At 47.5% G+C, this 20688-nt stretch overlaps 1 protein-coding gene and 1 long non-coding RNA gene across 2 annotated transcripts in view; both read left to right on the plus strand.

Annotated features, from left to right (window-relative positions):
- LOC137846788 (uncharacterized) overlaps positions 1-20688 on the plus strand; it is a 483557-nt gene that overhangs the window by 359057 nt on the left and 103812 nt on the right. The gene's annotated exons all lie outside the window — the stretch shown is intronic.
- LOC137847295 (adenosine 5'-monophosphoramidase HINT1-like) lies at positions 15990-19287 on the plus strand. Its single transcript, XM_068665585.1, has 3 exons — positions 15990-16132; positions 18320-18425; positions 19130-19287. Exons 1-3 carry the CDS (start codon positions 15996-15998, stop codon positions 19247-19249), a joined length of 363 nt encoding a protein of 120 aa, XP_068521686.1. The 5' UTR covers positions 15990-15995; the 3' UTR covers positions 19250-19287.

Genomic DNA, 20688 nt, shown 5'->3' on the forward strand with positions numbered 1-20688 from the left:
CCATGATGGGTCCGAGAGAGTTGTCATGGAAACAGAAGAGCAGCTAACTCTTAAAACAACCTGAGTTTATGAGTGAGCTCAGATTGCCGATGGGACCGCTCAGGGAACTGCTGACAATTGCATTCCCCTGACCGACCCCCCACTGAGACTATAGTCACCCCGGAAATAATGAACGGTAAATACCAAAATCTGGTTAAATTGGGAATGGAGAATCAGTTCCAACAAGGTCCAAAAGAAACCCCTATGGAATTTTTGGACCAACTTTGAAATGCAATGGAAAACAAAACAAAACAAACAAACGAAACAGGAGAAAATGGGGGCTAAGTTAGAACAAGGAAAATGGACGCTGCCAGACAGGCGAGAGATACGGCCAAAAGCTTATGCGAAGCAAATACTGGGACGTTTGCATGCCCAAACACATTGGGGTACAAAGGTGTTAAGTGATCATTTACTAAAACAATTTGGTTGCATTGTTTGTTTTTGAAATAGCAAAGCAAATTACACCACGTTGCTTAACTTGTCAGAAGATAAATAAGAAAGTGTTTTGACAAGCAGCCACGGGAGGGAGAAAAACAGATTATAGGCCTTTCGAGAGGGTACAAGTTGGTTTCACTGAATTGCCCCAGGTAGGGAGGATAAGATATCTATTGGTAATAGTAGATCACTTAACGCAATGGGTAGAAGCTTATCCCGTAGCACGAGCTACGGCACAAATGGTGGCAAAAATTCTATTAGAACACCTGATACCTAAATACGGGATAATCCAGTACATTGATTCTGCTCAGGGCACACACTTTGCTTCTAAAATAATAAAGGTATTCTGTCAATCATTGGGTATTCAGTGGGAATACCATACTCTGTGGCACCCACAAAGCTCAGGGAAAGTAGAAAGATTGAATCAAACAATAAAACAACAATTGGCTAAATCAATGATCGAGACACAAATGCCCTGGATGAAATGCTTACCATTGGCACTTCTAAACATAAGAACTAAACCACACAGTGAGACTGGATTATCGCCATATGAAATGTTATATGGTATGCCTTATTCTCAAGGGATGCCTCTAGGGAACAATGTAGTTGAGGGTCGTAGCATGCAGAAATATATAATTACTATTGGAAGGAGATTGCAAGAGCTAAGAGAAATTGGAGTGATGGCTCAGACACCACCTTTAGGATTTGCTATTCATAAGATACAACCAGGGGACAAGGTCTTAATAAAAACCTGGAGGGAAGAATCATTGAACCCCCGGTGGGAGGGACCGTACCTTGTTTTACCTGCACATCCAGAATAAAAGGACCAGTAAGTACCGAAACTTGGAGGGTTGAGTCCGCTCCTGGGGAACTGAAACTAAAGCTAGAGAAGAACTAATGTTCTGGCAGTGACGCTCTGCATGAATTAAGGACGCCAAATAAAGGGGACAAGCCTAAAGGGAGGAAAGGGAGAAGGCAAGACCGGGACAGGACTCTCCACTGCGGTGTGTATGGTCTACCGAGGGAGGCAACCCCTATGGGTACTGACCGCCGAGTGAGAGGGCCTCGACCCGACTTCTCCCACGCTAAGGTCAGGTTGTCCCGAGAAAATAACATAAGAACCTTTTTTATAAACCCATATAAAATTGTGATTTGTTTTCCAGGAGCTGGATCACCCCGACAGGCTGAACTGAATGGTAACACAAGCCCCAATCGACCCTGAAAGCGGGCCCAACCCCTTGATTGAAGGCGTCTTGCCTATTATGATCTGTGAGGAATGTTTTAACAATTCGTGTCAATGGAGAGCTTGAAGGAAAATGTATTCGTATGTTCTTTCCTTGAAGTCTCTGATACCTGGGGGTTTCAGAACAACTGCTAACTGTTATGACTTCTGAATGGGACACTATGCAAGCCCCTGATTTCTGGCCAGGAGATTAAGGAGAAGGGAAAAGCTGAAGGACGGCTAAAAGACAAAGCTTGCAGGGAACGCTGTGCAAGCTTTTGACATACAGCCAAGGAGTACAACGAAGAAGGACAAGAAAAAAAAAAAGCCTGAGAGGAAGACTATGAGCCTTCATCATGAAAGACCCCCAGAGGGAGCACCAGAGACTGATACGCATGCTCCAGTAGGAGGGTTCAAATTCCGGAACTAATTATAATAACTCCGTTGTTTGTTTTTTTTTAGAAATAGTAATGAATATGTATTAGTCTAGGAGCATAAAAAATCAGCATCTTGATGTAACGGGTGTGCGACCAGGTGGAGCGGAGACTCCCGGCGCACCCAGCGCTGTTTGCTTACCTCTATTCTTTTAATAAATTGTAAACTTTGATTATAATCCTATTTTGGGACTGAGCTATTTATAACAACTTGGGGGCTCGTCCGGGATGGTTTTGGTTCCTGGATTTTAATCTAGGAGAGGCGCCCCCACCATTTGGTGGCTCCTGTCCGGAACCAATGCCATCTTGAACCTGAATAAAGGTAAGCAAAGATTTTGATTTTGTTATGAGCTCCCTTGCCGGCTGCAGCATTGTTTTTGCCCGTAATTCTGCGCGCGAAGATCCGAACGAAGACGACGGAGTCGTAAGCATTTAAGGCGTGTACCGTTCGGTTGGGTGGGATTCGGTTGCCTGTGTGTGTGTAAGAGTGTGACTGAGACGGAACGTAGTTCCGAAGCGAGTGCGGAGGTCTTCTAAACGATAAGCAAATACTGGGACGTTTGCATGCACAAACACATTGGGGTACAAAGGTGTTAAGTGATCATTTACTAAAACAATTTGGTTGCATTGTTTGTTTTTGAAATAGCAAAGCAAATTACACCACGTTGCTTAACTTGTCAGAAGATAAATAAGAAAGTGTTTTGACAAGCAGCCACGGGAGGGAGAAAAACAGCTTATAGGCCTTTTGAGAGGGTACAAGTTGGTTTCACTGAATTGCCCCAGGTAGGGAGGATAAGATATCTATTGGTAATAGTAGATCACTTAACACAATGGGTAGAAGCTTATCCCGTAGCACGAGCTACGGCACAAATGGTGGCAAAAATTCTATTAGAACACCTAATACCTAAATACGGGATAATCCAGTACATTGATTCTGCTCAGGGCACACACTTTGCTTCTAAAATAATAAGATTATTCTGTCAATCATTAGGTATTCAGTGGGAATATTCTAAGTGGTATTGGAATATTCTAAGTGGTATTCTTTATCTGCTAGATTATTTCCTCCGGTGTGGTAATCTAATTAGGTATTCAGTGGGAAAATTCTAAGGAGAATCTCCATCCTTTACTGGATGCGGGGGGGGAAACCTTGTTACAAAAGATGAGGAAAAGGCGGAGGTGCTTATGCCTTCTTTGCCTGTCTTTAGCGGCAATACCGGTTGTTCTCTGGATACCCGGTACCCTGAGCTGGCAGAAGGGGATGGGGAGCTGAATGTGGCCCTCACTATCCACGAAGAAATGGTTGGTGACCTGGTACGGCACTTGGATGCGCGCAAGTCGATGGGGCCGGATGGGATCCACCCGAGGGTACTGAGAGAACTGGCAGAGGAGCTGGCCAAGCCGCTTACCATCATTTATCAGCAGTCCTGGCTATCGGGGGAGGTCCCAGTTGACTGGCGGCTAGCAAATGTGACGCCCATCTACAAGAAGGGCCGTAGGGCAGACCCGGGGAACTATAGGCCTGTCAGTTTGACCTCAGTGCCAGGGAAGCTCATGGAGCAGATTATCTTGAGAGTCATCACGCGGCACTTGCAGGGCAAGCAGGCGATCAGGCCCAGTCAGCATGGGTTTATGAAAGGCAGGTCCTGCTTGACGAGCCTGATCTCCTTCTATGACAAAGTGACACGCTTGGTGGATGAGGGAAAGGCTGTGGATGTGGTCTACCTTGACTTCAGCAAGGCTTTTGACACCGTTTCCCACAGCATTCTTCTCAGGAAACTGGCTGCTCTTGGCTTGGACTGGCGCACGCTTCGTTGGGTTAGAAACTGGCTGGATAGCCGGGCCCAAAGAGTCGTGGTAACTGGAGTCAAATCCAGTTGGAGGCCGGTTACTAGTGGCGTTCCCCAGGGCTCGGTGCTGGGGCCGGTCCTCTTTAATATCTTCATCGATGATCTGGATGAGGGCATTGAGGGTACCCTCAGTAAGTTCGCAGATGACACCAAGTTAGGTGCGTGTGTCGATCTGCTCGAGGGTAGGAAGGCTCTGCAGGAGGATCTGGATAGGCTGGACCGATGGGCTGAGGTCAACTGTATGAAGTTCAACAAGGCCAAGTGCCGGGTCCTGCACCTGGGGAGCAATAATCCCAAGCAGAGCTACAGGCCGGGAGAGGAATGGTTGGAAAGCTGCCAGGCGGAGAAGGACCTGGGAGTATTGGTTGATAGTCGGCTGAATATGAGCCAGCAGTGTGCTCAGGTGGCCGAGAAGGCCAACGGCATCCTGGCTTGTATAAGAAGCAGTGTGGCCAGCAGGGCTAGGGAAGTGATCGTCCCCCTGTACTCGGCTCTGGTGAGGCCGCACCTCGAGTACTGTGTTCGGTTTTGGGCCCCTCGCTCCAAGAAGGACATGGAGGTGCTTGAGCGAGTCCACAGAAGGGCGACGAAGCTGGTGAGGGGTCTGGAGAACAAGTCCTACGAGGAGCGGCTGAGGAAGCTGGGCTTGTTCAGCCTGGAGAAGAGGAGGCTCAGGGGCGACCTTATCGCTCTCTACAGGTACCTTAAAGGAGGCTGTAGCGAGGTGGGGGTTGGTCTGTTCTCCCACGTGCCTGGTGACAGGACGAGGAGGGGGAATGGGCTACAGTTGCGCCAGGGGAGTTTTAGGTTGGATGTTAGGAAGAACTTCTTTACCGAAAGGGTTGTTAGACATTGGAACAGGCTGCCCAGGGAAGTGGTGGAGTCACCATCCCTGGAAGTCTTTAAAAGATGTTTAGATGTAGAGCTTAGGGATATGGTTTAGAGGGGACTGTTAGCGTTAGGTCAGAGGTTGGACTCGATGATCTTGAGGTCTCTTCCAACCTAGAAATTCTGTGATTCTGTGAATATCATACTCCATGGCACCCACAAAGCTCAGGGAAAGTAGAAAGATTGAATCAAACAACAACAAAAAAAAAAACAACAATTGGCTAAATCAATGATCGAGACACAAATGCCCTGGATGAAATGCTTACCATTGGCACTTCGAAACATAAGAACTAAACCACACAGTGAGACTGGATTATCGCCATATGAAATGTTATATGGTATGCCTTATTCATAGGGAATGCCTCTGGGAAACAATGTAGTTGAGGATCGTAGTATCCAGAAATACATAATTACTGTTGGGAGAAGATTGCAAGAGCTAAGAGAAATTGGAGTGATGGCTCAGACACCACCTTTAGGATTTGCTATTCATAAGATACAACCAGGGGACAAGGTCTTAATAAAAACCTGGAGAGAAGAATCATTGCACCCCCGGTGGGAGGGACCGTACCTTGTTTCACTTACCACTGAAACAGCTGTGAGAACAGCAGAAAGGGGTTGGACCCATGCATCCAGAGTAAAAGGACCAATAAATACCAAAACTTGGAGGGTTGAGTCCGCTCCTGGGGAACTGAAATTAAAGCTAAAAAAGAACTAATGTTCTGGCAATAAGGCTCTGCATAAATTAAGGATGCCAGAAGAAGGGGACAAGCCTGAAGGGAAGAAAGGGAGAAGGCAAGACCGGGGCAGGACTCTCCACTGCGGTGTGTATGGTCTACCGAGGGAGGCAACCCCTATGGGTATTGACCGCCGAGTGAGAGGGCCTCGACCGGACTTCTCCCGCACTAAAGCCAGGTTGTCCCAGGAAAAAGAAACAAACAAGCTAGCAAAGATATATGTATATAATGAATAAGGTTTTTTTTTTTAACCTATTGTAATTAGTTTTCCAGGAGCTGGATCACCCTCAAAGGCTGAACAGTAACCCAAGCTCAAATAGATCCTGGAAGTGGGCCCAACCCCTTGATTGAAGGCATTTCTCACACCCCCACGATACCCCCTGGACGACGCAGAAGGATGTTATACTTCCTGGTACTATTTTTACAAGGGCAATTAAGCCATGGGAATAACTTTTTCATTCTGGGGGAGGAAGTGGCCAAGGCTTTTAACCTTAGCAATTGCTGGGTTTGTGGGGGACCAGGGGGAGCTGAAAGTTGGCCCTGGGTAGCTGGCCCGGTTGAACCTAAGGGGTGGGTTAGTAATTTGAGTGAAGTTCATAATGGTACACAATTCTGGAAAGGGGAAGAAGGCCCGTGGCAGTTGCACTCGTCAGAGAAAGGTATATACTGTTTAAACAGAACAGGAACAGTAAAGGTGGGAAAAAGCATTTGTAAATGGGCTCTGTCTCCTGGATATGAATGTACTGATCCTGAATGTGGACCTAGAAACTGTACAGCAAGTAAAGGGAAATGGAATGCTACGCATGTCCAGCTGAAAAACGGGATTTGGCTGAAATGCTCGTATAAGACGTTTTTTGGACCTGGATGTGAAGCCATGGCAAGAGCACAATCAAAGGGACAATTTGACGTTCAAATCCTGAGTTGTCAGCGTGATAACACCACTAGGGAGCAGCATGTGGTAAAGAGTCTACCGCTGGAGGTGGCAAAATGAGAATGGGACACAAGTGTTCTTTAAATGTTTCTGGTCAGCTCGTAATATGACAAGTCGTGAAGGAGAACTTAGTCATAACTGTGAGTGGGAATCTAGTGCGGGAGCTTGGAGGTGTATATACATGAGTACTAATGGGGCAAACATTGTAACAGGACCACTTGGTAATGAAAACACTTTGTATTTTCACGCCCCAAGGAATAAAAGAGAACGGGACGGTTCTTTTCCAAATGGGACGTGGGCTCATTATTGGGTGTGTGGCAAACAGGCCTATAAAAGGCTACCAAAGGACTGGTCAGGAATATGCTATGTGGGGTACATAAGACCCTTGTTCTTTTTATTGTCACAAATACAAGGAAATCACTTAGGAATAAAATTATATGATGATCTGAATAGAGAAAAACGATCTATTGATGCTTCCTTAGCCGGAGGTAGTGCTCAAAAACGGAGAGAAAATGAATGGCCCCCTGAAAGAATCATACAGTATTATGGACCGGCTACCCGGAACCCGAATGAGGTAATATCTGGAGCCCGAGAACCTCTTCATAATTTGAATCGAATAATTAGGTTGCAAGCTGTCCTTGAAATAATAAGCAATCAAACAGCGACAGCTTTGGATCTTTTAGCTGACCAGTCCACCCAGATGAGGAATGCTATTTTTCAACATAGAATGGTTTTAGACTATTTACTAGCAGAAGGGGGGGGGGGTGTGTGGGAAACTAAATGATTCTAATTGTTGCTTACAAATTGACGGTAATGGGAAAGTGGTTAAACAGATAACAAGAGAAATTAGAAAATTGGCCCACGTCCCAGCACAAACTTGGAAGGGTATGGATTGGGATTTATTTTCATGGCTGCCTGGTGGACCATGGGTTAGAAGGATGTTATTTTTATTTTTATGTGCTGTAATGATGTTATTATTCATACCTTGTATGATACCTTGCTTTACATTATTGATGCGCCGGATGATAAATAGTACATTTGTAATGACTTCATTAAAAAAGGAAGTCAATTATGATGCTTAAGAATTGGACCCTCTGAGAACGGACTGATGAACTCCAGTTATTAATGACAAAAGTTGAAAAAGAGACACGAATTGAGGATATTAAAAAGAAGATAAGGGATTGTGAGGAATGTTTTAACAATGTGTGTCAATAGAGAGCTTGAAGGAAAATGTATTCGTATGTTCTTTCCTTGAAGTCTCTGATACCTGGGGGTTTCAGAACAACTGCTAACTGTTATGACTTCTGAATGGGACACTATGCAAGCCCCTGATATCTTGATATCTGGCCAGGAGATTAGGGAGAAGGGAAAAGCTGAAGGACGGCTAAAAGACAAAGCTTGCAGGGAACGCTGTGCAAGCTTTTGACATACAGCCAAGGAGTACAACGAAGAAGGACAAGAAAAAAAAAGCCTGAGAGGAAGACTATGAGCCTTCATCATGAAAGACCCCCAGAGGGAGCACCAGAGACTGATACGCATGCTCCAGTAGGAGGGTTCAGATTCCGGAACTAATTATAATAACTCCGTTGTTTTTTTTAGAAATAGTAATGAATACGTATTAGTCTAGGAGCATAAAAAAGTCAGCATCTTGATGTAACGGGTGTGCGACTTGGTGGAGCGGAGACTCCCGGCGCACCCAGCGCTGTTTGCTTACCTCTATTCTTTTAATAAATTGTAAACTTTGATTATAATCCTATTTTGGGACTGAGCTATTTATAACAACTTGGGGGCTCGTCCGGGATGGTTTTGGTTCCTGGATTTTAATCTAGGAGAGGCGCCCCCACCATTTGGTGGCTCCTGTCCGGAACCAATGCCATCTTGAACCTGAATAAAGGTAAGCAAAGATTTTGATTTTGTTATGAGCTCCCTTGCCGGCTGCAGCATTGTTTTTGCCCGTAATTCTGCGCGCGAAGATCCGAACGAAGACGACGGAGTCGTAAGCATTTAAGGCGTGTACCGTTCGGTTGGGTGGGATTCGGTTGCCTGTGTGTGTGTAAGAGTGTGACTGAGACGGAACGTAGTTCCGAAGCGAGTGCGGAGGTCTTCTAAACGATAAGCAAATACTGGGACGTTTGCATGCACAAACACATTGGGGTACAAAGGTGTTAAGTGATCATTTACTAAAACAATTTGGTTGCATTGTTTGTTTTTGAAATAGCAAAGCAAATTACACCACGTTGCTTAACTTGTCAGAAGATAAATAAGAAAGTGTTTTGACAAGCAGCCACGGGAGGGAGAAAAACAGCTTATAGGCCTTTTGAGAGGGTACAAGTTGGTTTCACTGAATTGCCCCAGGTAGGGAGGATAAGATATCTATTGGTAATAGTAGATCACTTAACACAATGGGTAGAAGCTTATCCCGTAGCACGAGCTACGGCACAAATGGTGGCAAAAATTCTATTAGAACACCTAATACCTAAATACGGGATAATCCAGTACATTGATTCTGCTCAGGGCACACACTTTGCTTCTAAAATAATAAGATTATTCTGTCAATCATTAGGTATTCAGTGGGAATATTCTAAGTGGTATTGGAATATTCTAAGTGGTATTCTTTATCTGCTAGATTATTTCCTCCGGTGTGGTAATCTAATTAGGTATTCAGTGGGAAAATTCTAAGGAGAATCTCCATCCTTTACTGGATGCGGGGGGGGAAACCTTGTTACAAAAGATGAGGAAAAGGCGGAGGTGCTTATGCCTTCTTTGCCTGTCTTTAGCGGCAATACCGGTTGTTCTCTGGATACCCGGTACCCTGAGCTGGCAGAAGGGGATGGGGAGCTGAATGTGGCCCTCACTATCCACGAAGAAATGGTTGGTGACCTGGTACGGCACTTGGATGCGCGCAAGTCGATGGGGCCGGATGGGATCCACCCGAGGGTACTGAGAGAACTGGCAGAGGAGCTGGCCAAGCCGCTTACCATCATTTATCAGCAGTCCTGGCTATCGGGGGAGGTCCCAGTTGACTGGCGGCTAGCAAATGTGACGCCCATCTACAAGAAGGGCCGTAGGGCAGACCCGGGGAACTATAGGCCTGTCAGTTTGACCTCAGTGCCAGGGAAGCTCATGGAGCAGATTATCTTGAGAGTCATCACGCGGCACTTGCAGGGCAAGCAGGCGATCAGGCCCAGTCAGCATGGGTTTATGAAAGGCAGGTCCTGCTTGACGAGCCTGATCTCCTTCTATGACAAAGTGACACGCTTGGTGGATGAGGGAAAGGCTGTGGATGTGGTCTACCTTGACTTCAGCAAGGCTTTTGACACCGTTTCCCACAGCATTCTTCTCAGGAAACTGGCTGCTCTTGGCTTGGACTGGCGCACGCTTCGTTGGGTTAGAAACTGGCTGGATAGCCGGGCCCAAAGAGTCGTGGTAACTGGAGTCAAATCCAGTTGGAGGCCGGTTACTAGTGGCGTTCCCCAGGGCTCGGTGCTGGGGCCGGTCCTCTTTAATATCTTCATCGATGATCTGGATGAGGGCATTGAGGGTACCCTCAGTAAGTTCGCAGATGACACCAAGTTAGGTGCGTGTGTCGATCTGCTCGAGGGTAGGAAGGCTCTGCAGGAGGATCTGGATAGGCTGGACCGATGGGCTGAGGTCAACTGTATGAAGTTCAACAAGGCCAAGTGCCGGGTCCTGCACCTGGGGAGCAATAATCCCAAGCAGAGCTACAGGCCGGGAGAGGAATGGTTGGAAAGCTGCCAGGCGGAGAAGGACCTGGGAGTATTGGTTGATAGTCGGCTGAATATGAGCCAGCAGTGTGCTCAGGTGGCCGAGAAGGCCAACGGCATCCTGGCTTGTATAAGAAGCAGTGTGGCCAGCAGGGCTAGGGAAGTGATCGTCCCCCTGTACTCGGCTCTGGTGAGGCCGCACCTCGAGTACTGTGTTCGGTTTTGGGCCCCTCGCTCCAAGAAGGACATGGAGGTGCTTGAGCGAGTCCACAGAAGGGCGACGAAGCTGGTGAGGGGTCTGGAGAACAAGTCCTACGAGGAGCGGCTGAGGAAGCTGGGCTTGTTCAGCCTGGAGAAGAGGAGGCTCAGGGGCGACCTTATCGCTCTCTACAGGTACCTTAAAGGAGGCTGTAGCGAGGTGGGGGTTGGTCTGTTCTCCCACGTGCCTGGTGACAGGACGAGGAGGGGGAATGGGCTACAGTTGCGCCAGGGGAGTTTTAGGTTGGATGTTAGGAAGAACTTCTTTACCGAAAGGGTTGTTAGACATTGGAACAGGCTGCCCAGGGAAGTGGTGGAGTCACCATCCCTGGAAGTCTTTAAAAGATGTTTAGATGTAGAGCTTAGGGATATGGTTTAGAGGGGACTGTTAGCGTTAGGTCAGAGGTTGGACTCGATGATCTTGAGGTCTCTTCCAACCTAGAAATTCTGTGATTCTGTGAATATCATACTCCATGGCACCCACAAAGCTCAGGGAAAGTAGAAAGATTGAATCAAACAACAACAAAAAAAAAAACAACAATTGGCTAAATCAATGATCGAGACACAAATGCCCTGGATGAAATGCTTACCATTGGCACTTCGAAACATAAGAACTAAACCACACAGTGAGACTGGATTATCGCCATATGAAATGTTATATGGTATGCCTTATTCATAGGGAATGCCTCTGGGAAACAATGTAGTTGAGGATCGTAGTATCCAGAAATACATAATTACTGTTGGGAGAAGATTGCAAGAGCTAAGAGAAATTGGAGTGATGGCTCAGACACCACCTTTAGGATTTGCTATTCATAAGATACAACCAGGGGACAAGGTCTTAATAAAAACCTGGAGAGAAGAATCATTGCACCCCCGGTGGGAGGGACCGTACCTTGTTTCACTTACCACTGAAACAGCTGTGAGAACAGCAGAAAGGGGTTGGACCCATGCATCCAGAGTAAAAGGACCAATAAATACCAAAACTTGGAGGGTTGAGTCCGCTCCTGGGGAACTGAAATTAAAGCTAAAAAAGAACTAATGTTCTGGCAATAAGGCTCTGCATAAATTAAGGATGCCAGAAGAAGGGGACAAGCCTGAAGGGAAGAAAGGGAGAAGGCAAGACCGGGGCAGGACTCTCCACTGCGGTGTGTATGGTCTACCGAGGGAGGCAACCCCTATGGGTATTGACCGCCGAGTGAGAGGGCCTCGACCGGACTTCTCCCGCACTAAAGCCAGGTTGTCCCAGGAAAAAGAAACAAACAAGCTAGCAAAGATATATGTATATAATGAATAAGGTTTTTTTTTTTAACCTATTGTAATTAGTTTTCCAGGAGCTGGATCACCCTCAAAGGCTGAACAGTAACCCAAGCTCAAATAGATCCTGGAAGTGGGCCCAACCCCTTGATTGAAGGCATTTCTCACACCCCCACGATACCCCCTGGACGACGCAGAAGGATGTTATACTTCCTGGTACTATTTTTACAAGGGCAATTAAGCCATGGGAATAACTTTTTCATTCTGGGGGAGGAAGTGGCCAAGGCTTTTAACCTTAGCAATTGCTGGGTTTGTGGGGGACCAGGGGGAGCTGAAAGTTGGCCCTGGGTAGCTGGCCCGGTTGAACCTAAGGGGTGGGTTAGTAATTTGAGTGAAGTTCATAATGGTACACAATTCTGGAAAGGGGAAGAAGGCCCGTGGCAGTTGCACTCGTCAGAGAAAGGTATATACTGTTTAAACAGAACAGGAACAGTAAAGGTGGGAAAAAGCATTTGTAAATGGGCTCTGTCTCCTGGATATGAATGTACTGATCCTGAATGTGGACCTAGAAACTGTACAGCAAGTAAAGGGAAATGGAATGCTACGCATGTCCAGCTGAAAAACGGGATTTGGCTGAAATGCTCGTATAAGACGTTTTTTGGACCTGGATGTGAAGCCATGGCAAGAGCACAATCAAAGGGACAATTTGACGTTCAAATCCTGAGTTGTCAGCGTGATAACACCACTAGGGAGCAGCATGTGGTAAAGAGTCTACCGCTGGAGGTGGCAAAATGAGAATGGGACACAAGTGTTCTTTAAATGTTTCTGGTCAGCTCGTAATATGACAAGTCGTGAAGGAGAACTTAGTCATAACTGTGAGTGGGAATCTAGTGCGGGAGCTTGGAGGTGTATATACATGAGTACTAATGGGGCAAACATTGTAACAGGACCACTTGGTAATGAAAACACTTTGTATTTTCACGCCCCAAGGAATAAAAGAGAACGGGACGGTTCTTTTCCAAATGGGACGTGGGCTCATTATTGGGTGTGTGGCAAACAGGCCTATAAAAGGCTACCAAAGGACTGGTCAGGAATATGCTATGTGGGGTACATAAGACCCTTGTTCTTTTTATTGTCACAAATACAAGGAAATCACTTAGGAATAAAATTATATGATGATCTGAATAGAGAAAAACGATCTATTGATGCTTCCTTAGCCGGAGGTAGTGCTCAAAAACGGAGAGAAAATGAATGGCCCCCTGAAAGAATCATACAGTATTATGGACCGGCTACCCGGAACCCGAATGAGGTAATATCTGGAGCCCGAGAACCTCTTCATAATTTGAATCGAATAATTAGGTTGCAAGCTGTCCTTGAAATAATAAGCAATCAAACAGCGACAGCTTTGGATCTTTTAGCTGACCAGTCCACCCAGATGAGGAATGCTATTTTTCAACATAGAATGGTTTTAGACTATTTACTAGCAGAAGGGGGGGGGTGTGTGTGGGAAACTAAATGATTCTAATTGTTGCTTACAAATTGACGGTAATGGGAAAGTGGTTAAACAGATAACAAGAGAAATTAGAAAATTGGCCCACGTCCCAGCACAAACTTGGAAGGGTATGGATTGGGATTTATTTTCATGGCTGCCTGGTGGACCATGGGTTAGAAGGATGTTATTTTTATTTTTATGTGCTGTAATGATGTTATTATTCATACCTTGTATGATACCTTGCTTTACATTATTGATGCGCCGGATGATAAATAGTACATTTGTAATGACTTCATTAAAAAAGGAAGTCAATTATGATGCTTAAGAATTGGACCCTCTGAGAACGGACTGATGAACTCCAGTTATTAATGACAAAAGTTGAAAAAGAGACACGAATTGAGGATATTAAAAAGAAGATAAGGGATTGTGAGGAATGTTTTAACAATGTGTGTCAATAGAGAGCTTGAAGGAAAATGTATTCGTATGTTCTTTCCTTGAAGTCTCTGATACCTGGGGGTTTCAGAACAACTGCTAACTGTTATGACTTCTGAATGGGACACTATGCAAGCCCCTGATATCTTGATATCTGGCCAGGAGATTAGGGAGAAGGGAAAAGCTGAAGGACGGCTAAAAGACAAAGCTTGCAGGGAACGCTGTGCAAGCTTTTGACATACAGCCAAGGAGTACAACGAAGAAGGACAAGAAAAAAAAAGCCTGAGAGGAAGACTATGAGCCTTCATCATGAAAGACCCCCAGAGGGAGCACCAGAGACTGATACGCATGCTCCAGTAGGAGGGTTCAGATTCCGGAACTAATTATAATAACTCCGTTGTTTTTTTTAGAAATAGTAATGAATACGTATTAGTCTAGGAGCATAAAAAAGTCAGCATCTTGATGTAACGGGTGTGCGACTTGGTGGAGCGGAGACTCCCGGCGCACCCAGCGCTGTTTGCTTACCTCTATTCTTTTAATAAATTGTAAACTTTGATTATAATCCTATTTTGGGACTGAGCTACTTATAACATGATCCAGCTACGTGAGCAGAAGACGGATCCTGGGGCTATAGGACCCCAATATATATGCTTAATAGAATAATTAGGTTAGAAGCTGTAATAGAAATAGTTGTAAATAAAACCGGAGATGCACTTGGATTAATTGCAAGGCAAAATACTAAGATGAGGACTGCTTTGTATCAAAATCGCTTAGCTTTGGATTATTTGCGCAAGAAGGAGAAGTCTGTGGAAAATTTAACCTTAGTAATTGCTGTTTTATAGATTGGTGATGAAGGTGTTTCTTCCTAGTAGCTGGTAGAATGCTATGTTTTGGCTTAGGATGAGAAGAGTGCTGATAACATGCTGATGTTTTAATTGTTGCAGAGCAGTGCTTAGGCCAAGCCAAGGGCGTTTCAGCTTCTCACTCTGTCCTGCCAGCGAGCAGGCTGGGGGTGCAGCAAGAGCTGGGAGGAGGGCTGGACTGCTCGGGGTTAGGCTGGGCATCGGACAGCGGGTGGTGAGCAATTGCATTGTGCATCACTTGTTTCATACACGTTATTATTAGTAATACTATTATCATAACGATTGTCTTTATTGTTATTATTATTATTTATCTGTCTTTATCTCAACTCACGGGCTTCGCTTTCCCGTTTCTCTCCCCATCCCAGAGAGGGAGGGGAGAGGGTGAGCGAACGGCTGTGTGGTGTTTAGCTGCCGGCCGGGTTAAACCACAACAGAAGGAAAAGCTGTAAATGAACTTGTAAAAGAAACGAAGAAAATTGCACATGCCCCAGTTCAAACTCGCAATGGAATCGAGCTAGGAGGATTATCGGGGGGGGGGGGGGCTTTATGGGTGTTGATTGGCTTACTAAAAGTGGGATGGTTGTACTGGGGGGATATGTGGAGGATTTTAATAATTCCATGTTTTACCAGACCAATACACTCGGTTATACAAGGAATGCAAATACCTGCGGTACCTGTTGTGGGAATAGAAATGTTGTTTTTGCAGAGTTCCGTTGTTTAGAGGGAAGGAACTTGGTACTGAGATATGCTTGCAGTGATAAGAAGCTTAGCAGGCGACCTCGTAAAATGCAGACAACCGGACTCCTTAGGACAATTAGGTGAAAATGGCGGTGTCAAGTCAGATAAGTGAAGAAACATTACCACATCAGATAGGTTGTGAACCTGGATTACCCCCTCAGTGGGGAAACAGGGGAGGGTCCTGTCATCAAAAAGCGTATAAACTGTGTTTTGGAACTAGTAGGCGCGCTCTCCTGCTTGTGGGGCGCCCGCCATTGCAATCAATCGCGAGTAAATTACTACTTCGCTGAGATCCTCGCCTGAGCCTAAGCTATCGGCTACGGAGCGTTTCTCACCCTCCCTTCCAACCCAAGCCACGCTCTGATTCTATGAGCGGAGCGCCTGTTCTGTGGAGCTCGTTTCCCAGCCGTGCAGGGCCCAGATTCCCTCCGCGGAGCCGCCCAGCCCGTTTTCGGGCGCCCACTTCCTCCCTCCCGGTCGGCTCCCTCCGCGCCCCGAGGGCACGCGACCTCCCTGAGCGCCGATAAGCACCGGGTCGACGGGAGCGGAGCCGCCGAGAGGGCGGGGACAAGGGAAGAGGGCAGGCGAGGCAGCCAATCGAGGCGCGGGGGCGGTCGGCGGCGATCTGTCGGCCCAATGAGCGCCGCGGAGGGCCGGGCCGAGTGCGGGAAGTGAGGGGGCGTTGTACCGAGCGGGCGCCGTCATGGCCGACGGGATTGTTAGGGCGCAGGCCGCCTGGCCCGGTGGCGGCGCTGCCGCTGCTTTCGGAGAGGTCGCCTGCAAGGGCAAGGAGGTCCCCGCCAACGTTCTCCGTGAGGATGAGCGGTCGTGGACGAGGAGGTAGCCGCGGCGTTGTTGTGCGAGTCTTTCCTTCCTTTCCCTCGGCCGCTCGCAGGCCCTCTGAAACGAGGGCCCGTCGCGGGTCCCGGGAGTGCGGCAGGGCGGGTGGTGGCCTTGCTGCGGGAGGGAGGGAGGGAGGGACGGTCGGTCGGTCGGTCGGTCGGTCGGGGTCTCTCCGGCTCGTGGCGCTCTCTACTGCAGCGCCTCTAAAACGCCGCGCTTCTTCGGTGCCTGCCCCCGGGGTGCCACGGCGCGTACTGGGTCGCCGGCGCAGTCGGTCTCCTTGGGGGTTCGGACTGTATGCATATAGGCAGTGAGCATCGCAGTAGTGACCGTAATCAGTCGTTTCTGCGCTGCTGATAGCCTTGCAGAGACGCCCCGGCTCGGCTGTGCTAGGCTTTGGTTATGGCACCACCCCCACCGCGCACACGAGCGCACGCTCTCTCCAAAGTGGCTTGTGAAAGGGAAGAATTGCAGCTTTTCCTAGCTTTCTTAAACGCCTAGAAACCAGTCAATCCCGCAGGCTGCGAGAGCTTCCCAGCTCTCATTTCCGTGCTGGAGGTGGGCCGTGATAAGAGCATGCTGGCAAGGTTCACTGATGCTGGTGCGCCGCAACGTGCTAGGAGCTAAGTGAGCAGCTGCGGAGAGTTATGAAAAAGTTGCAGATGTTATCTGCAAGGTGCTAACTTTAAGTTAGTGTCCAGCCTAACCGTTGTTGCTGTTCTTAAATTTGAAATGCTAAAGATAGGACAGCTAGGGATTTCCTCTGCTTCTGACGGCAGGGTTTATCTGCAGCGTGGAAAACAGGCCCTTAGTGAAAGGGGCTGCGTTGCCCGCTCTGCGTGCTGACTCGTAGAATGGTTAGGCTTGGAAGGCACCCTTAAAGATCATCTAGCCCAACCCGCCTGCCGCGGTCAGGGACGTGTTTCACTAGATCGGGTTGCTCAAAGCGTTGACGCGTTGCTTGGAACAGCGCTTTCTTAATAGGTCTCGGTAATGTTGCAGCTGCCGCCCGTTTGGAGTACTGGAAGCGTTCAACTGCTCTCCGGAAACTGTGCTTGCGGTAGCGCCCTGCCTTTACGAAAGGGTGCGTTTCCTGTCTCCTTCGTGTTGAAGGCTGCGCGAGGAGTCTGTGTGTGTGTGTGTGTGTGTGTGCGCGCGCATCTGTTTTGACTTGGCCGTACTGGCTGCAGCAACGTATGTAACCTGAACGCTGTGCTTGATTGGAGAACCAGGCCGTTAACTTGAGTCTGATGAGTGACTTGAGAGCAGACAACCTACTCTGACCGCTCTTAGTGCGACACGTTTCCTGGAGGACGAATTAGTTGCAGTTTCTCGCTTGGTCTTAACTTGGGGCGGGGGGCTTAGAACCACTTCTGGAGCGTAGTTGGCTCTAGCGAATGGTCTTGAATTTGCTTAGCTCACTGTACCGAAGGCCTGTTTCACGGTTGAGCGATGTTATAGGGAGGAGTGTGAGGAAGGCTTATAATTCTCGATTGTCGTGCAGTGAAAGGCGATGGTGAGTAAGAAGTACAAAGCATCTGTGGAATCGAGTCTTATCGGCAGTGTTTCAGTCGCATCTAAAACAAATAAAAATAGCGGAAGTCGCTAACCTGAAGTACTCGGCTGTCTCGCTGCCCCTGTCACCTTGCGCGCTGGATCCTGCTTCTGGTGCCATATGCAGTTTCTGTCTGCTGGTGATTTGGGGAGTTCCCTCGCAATTAGTTGCGAGTTGATGGTTTCCTACAGGTCGGTGGTATTTGTGTTTCGAAGGTGATGCCTTGGCCTCGGTCTGGAGGTGTCTGACGTCAGGCCGGCCGTAACGGGCTAATTTGGAACGTTCCTTCCCCTGAGTAGGTGGCGTTCTCGAGGACGGAGAGTTAATACGGCCTCAGCCGGATTACTCCAGGTTCTTTGAAGATGCCTTCCTGCTTCTGGCCGAGGCAACATTTGGACGTAACCGAAGGACGGTTAGCCATTGTTTGCCGCTTGTGTGTCTTGTGCGTAGAAGGTAGAGAACTTTGCCTATTCAAAGCTCGCTTAAGAAGAATGGCTGTTTTGTCGTGCGCGTTTGGGGCGCCTGATAATCTGCTTTGGTAGGGCGAGTTCAGTGGGGCATAGTGATTTGCTGAAGCTGTTGCCTTTCTCTGAAGCCGACTACGTTTTAACTGTTTACTCTTCCTCCAGTGCCTTGCGTTCCGTGATAGTTCGCCTCAGGCTCCAGTGTTTTTTCCTAGTCCTTCCTGAGAAGGTAGTTGTCCGGTTATGTGAAGCAGAAGATTCTGGCGGACCCGTGAGTACTGTGGGAGCTTTCTGTTCGCTAGGCTGGCTGTACCTGTAACTGGTTTGTAACTTCCTAGACTCTTTCCCGTCCCCTCTTTTCCTCTGGATGTTGCAGAGGGGCGCACAGTAGGCTATTTGGGGTTGTCCGATGCTGTAGTCTTTCGCCTCTAGCTTGTAATGGAGCTGAGCTTTTTGACTGAGAGCAGTGATATAAAGCGATGCTCGTCTCCAGCTACGCGCTTGCAGTGCAAAAAGCAGCGTTGTTCCGACGTGCGGTCTGATGCCCGTTTTCACGGTTTCCGGACAACGGGGGTGGTGCCTTGACTATGCAGAAGAGGGCTTGGGGTTTGGTCAGGTCAGAGGCGAGGAAAGGGAAAGCTGTTTGAGCGGCGCTTGGGTGTTTGTTTTGCTGTTAGCTATGCAAGTCAAGTTCCAAGGCTCTGTGAGCTCACGCAAGAGAAAAGGCACCGTGAAGCTTTTATTTTCCGCCAGAGCGGCTTACGTTGCCCGAAGCTATGACGGGGGCTTTAAGCCCCGAGACAAATTCAGCTTCTGTGACTGTTTTGTAGTCTGTTACTGTCTAGAGGGTAATTCAAAGAGCAGCGGTTGAATTGTGAAGGATTAGCTAACCGTGTTCTGTGGGTGGTTCTCTGCTCGCGTTCATTCTGTGCGTCGTGGCGCAGCACGTTAGGTGACGTTATTTCCTTTTTCCAGCTTCTTGGGCGTTTCGTGGTTGTTGGCAAGAAGTGTGCTGCTAACCTGGACCTGACCAATGGATTCCGGATGGCTGTGAATGCCCACCCTCGGGCCCTTCAGACTATCGCCGCCGAATAGGTTTCATATGTTGCCCATCAGTCTAGCCCCTGTTGATGTTTGATTTATTATTTTTTTTGGACGGCTGTCTATGGAGGGTAAGAAAGAGCTTTGAGCAGCGTTTGCACAATAAAGATGGAGCATGGGGATATCACCTCTGTCTTGCGTGTCTTACCGATGGAAATAGTTCCGCAAGTTAAAACGGCGTCTCCCTGGAGCGCACGTGTGTAGAATGTTTTGGTCCGTTGACAGTGTCGTGTAGGTGGTGGTTTGCCCATTCATTTGGAACGCGAAGCTAGAAGCGCTCGGCGGTCCTGTGGGTCTCCGTCTTCCTAAGACGATCTAGGATGTGCTGTGTGTTTGAGGCCTTGCTATCTTCCCCCTGCTCCCAAATAAAAGGGCACGCTTTTATTGCGAAATAGCCGTGTTGAGGACTGGCAGATGTAGAACCAGAGAAGAATAAGGTTGGAAGAAAGCTTCCAGGCATTGTCTGTTGTCTGCCCCTGTCCCGAGGAGGAGGCAGAACAAGCTCTACCGGGTGTGATTTCTGACAGGTGCTTGTCAGCCTGTTCTTGACTACCCTAGGAGTTTTGCTACCGCTTTCTTTTCAGTCCTCCTCGTGGCTTTCGCAACTTTGAGAAGGAATTCCTCCCACAGGATGTAGAAGGCTCTGGGATTCTTGAGTCGGCTTCTGATAAGTTCGAGACTCGGCTGCCGTTCTCTTTATTTTTTTTTTTGCATTTATTTTTAGTGTCTTTTTTTTTTCCCCTAAACGAAGTCCGTTGTTCAGTAACTAGAAGAAGGATTAGGTAAAGGCACCATAAGGCTTTTAAATGCGATCACCTCTCGTGCTTTGTTAGACCTCTGGCTTCGCTCTGCTCCTTGTTTAATCGCGATTACATTCAAGGCTTACTGGAGCGTGGGAACGTTAAAATGCTATTAAATACTCTTAGTGTTTGAAACTTGCTAAATGAGATGATTTTTGTGACTCCGTTCCTCATAAAGAAACTTGATTCGTTAGCAGGAGAAATGATCTTTGTTACTGGATCTGTTTGCGGGGTTAACGATTGCAGCTGTGAATGACTAAAGTCTTTTGAGGAAGCTGAATGATAAAAACCAAACCAAGAAACAGCCCTTGGTCTACTCGAAATAATATAGGATTTGCCGTTTGTGGGGTCACGTGAAAATAGTCGTGCAAGTCAACTAGTTTGGGGGGGAGGGGTGGGTGAAGGTGGAGATGCTGTTGCCCTTTCAGAGAAAGCTTCTTAAGTTGGCACTTGACCAACTGTTCTATTTCCGTATTTTCCCTTGGTCTCTTTCATTGATCTGTTTTGTTGACCTAGAAGAGCCGATGGAACTGCTCAAAGAAACGTGCTCAAGTGGACCTTGAGTAAGTATTTACATGTTCAACTGTTCCCCGGTCGGTCTAGCTAATGCTATCAGCGCTTGTATTCTTTTAC

Source organism: Anas acuta, chromosome W, assembly GCF_963932015.1.
Source record: "Anas acuta chromosome W, bAnaAcu1.1, whole genome shotgun sequence".
Classification (NCBI taxonomy): domain Eukaryota; kingdom Metazoa; phylum Chordata; class Aves; order Anseriformes; family Anatidae; genus Anas; species Anas acuta.

Bases quoted from the DNA above. Each gene is read 5' to 3' on its own strand.
- LOC137847295 (XM_068665585.1), top strand. From the start codon at position 15,996: ATGGCCGACGGGATTGTTAGGGCGCAGGCCGCCTGGCCCGGTGGCGGC. The intron at 16,133-18,319 runs GTAGCCGCGGCG...CTCTTCCTCCAG, and splicing joins GAGCGGTCGTGGACGAGGAG to TGCCTTGCGTTCCGTGATAG. The intron at 18,426-19,129 runs GTGAGTACTGTG...TCCTTTTTCCAG, and splicing joins CAGAAGATTCTGGCGGACCC to CTTCTTGGGCGTTTCGTGGT.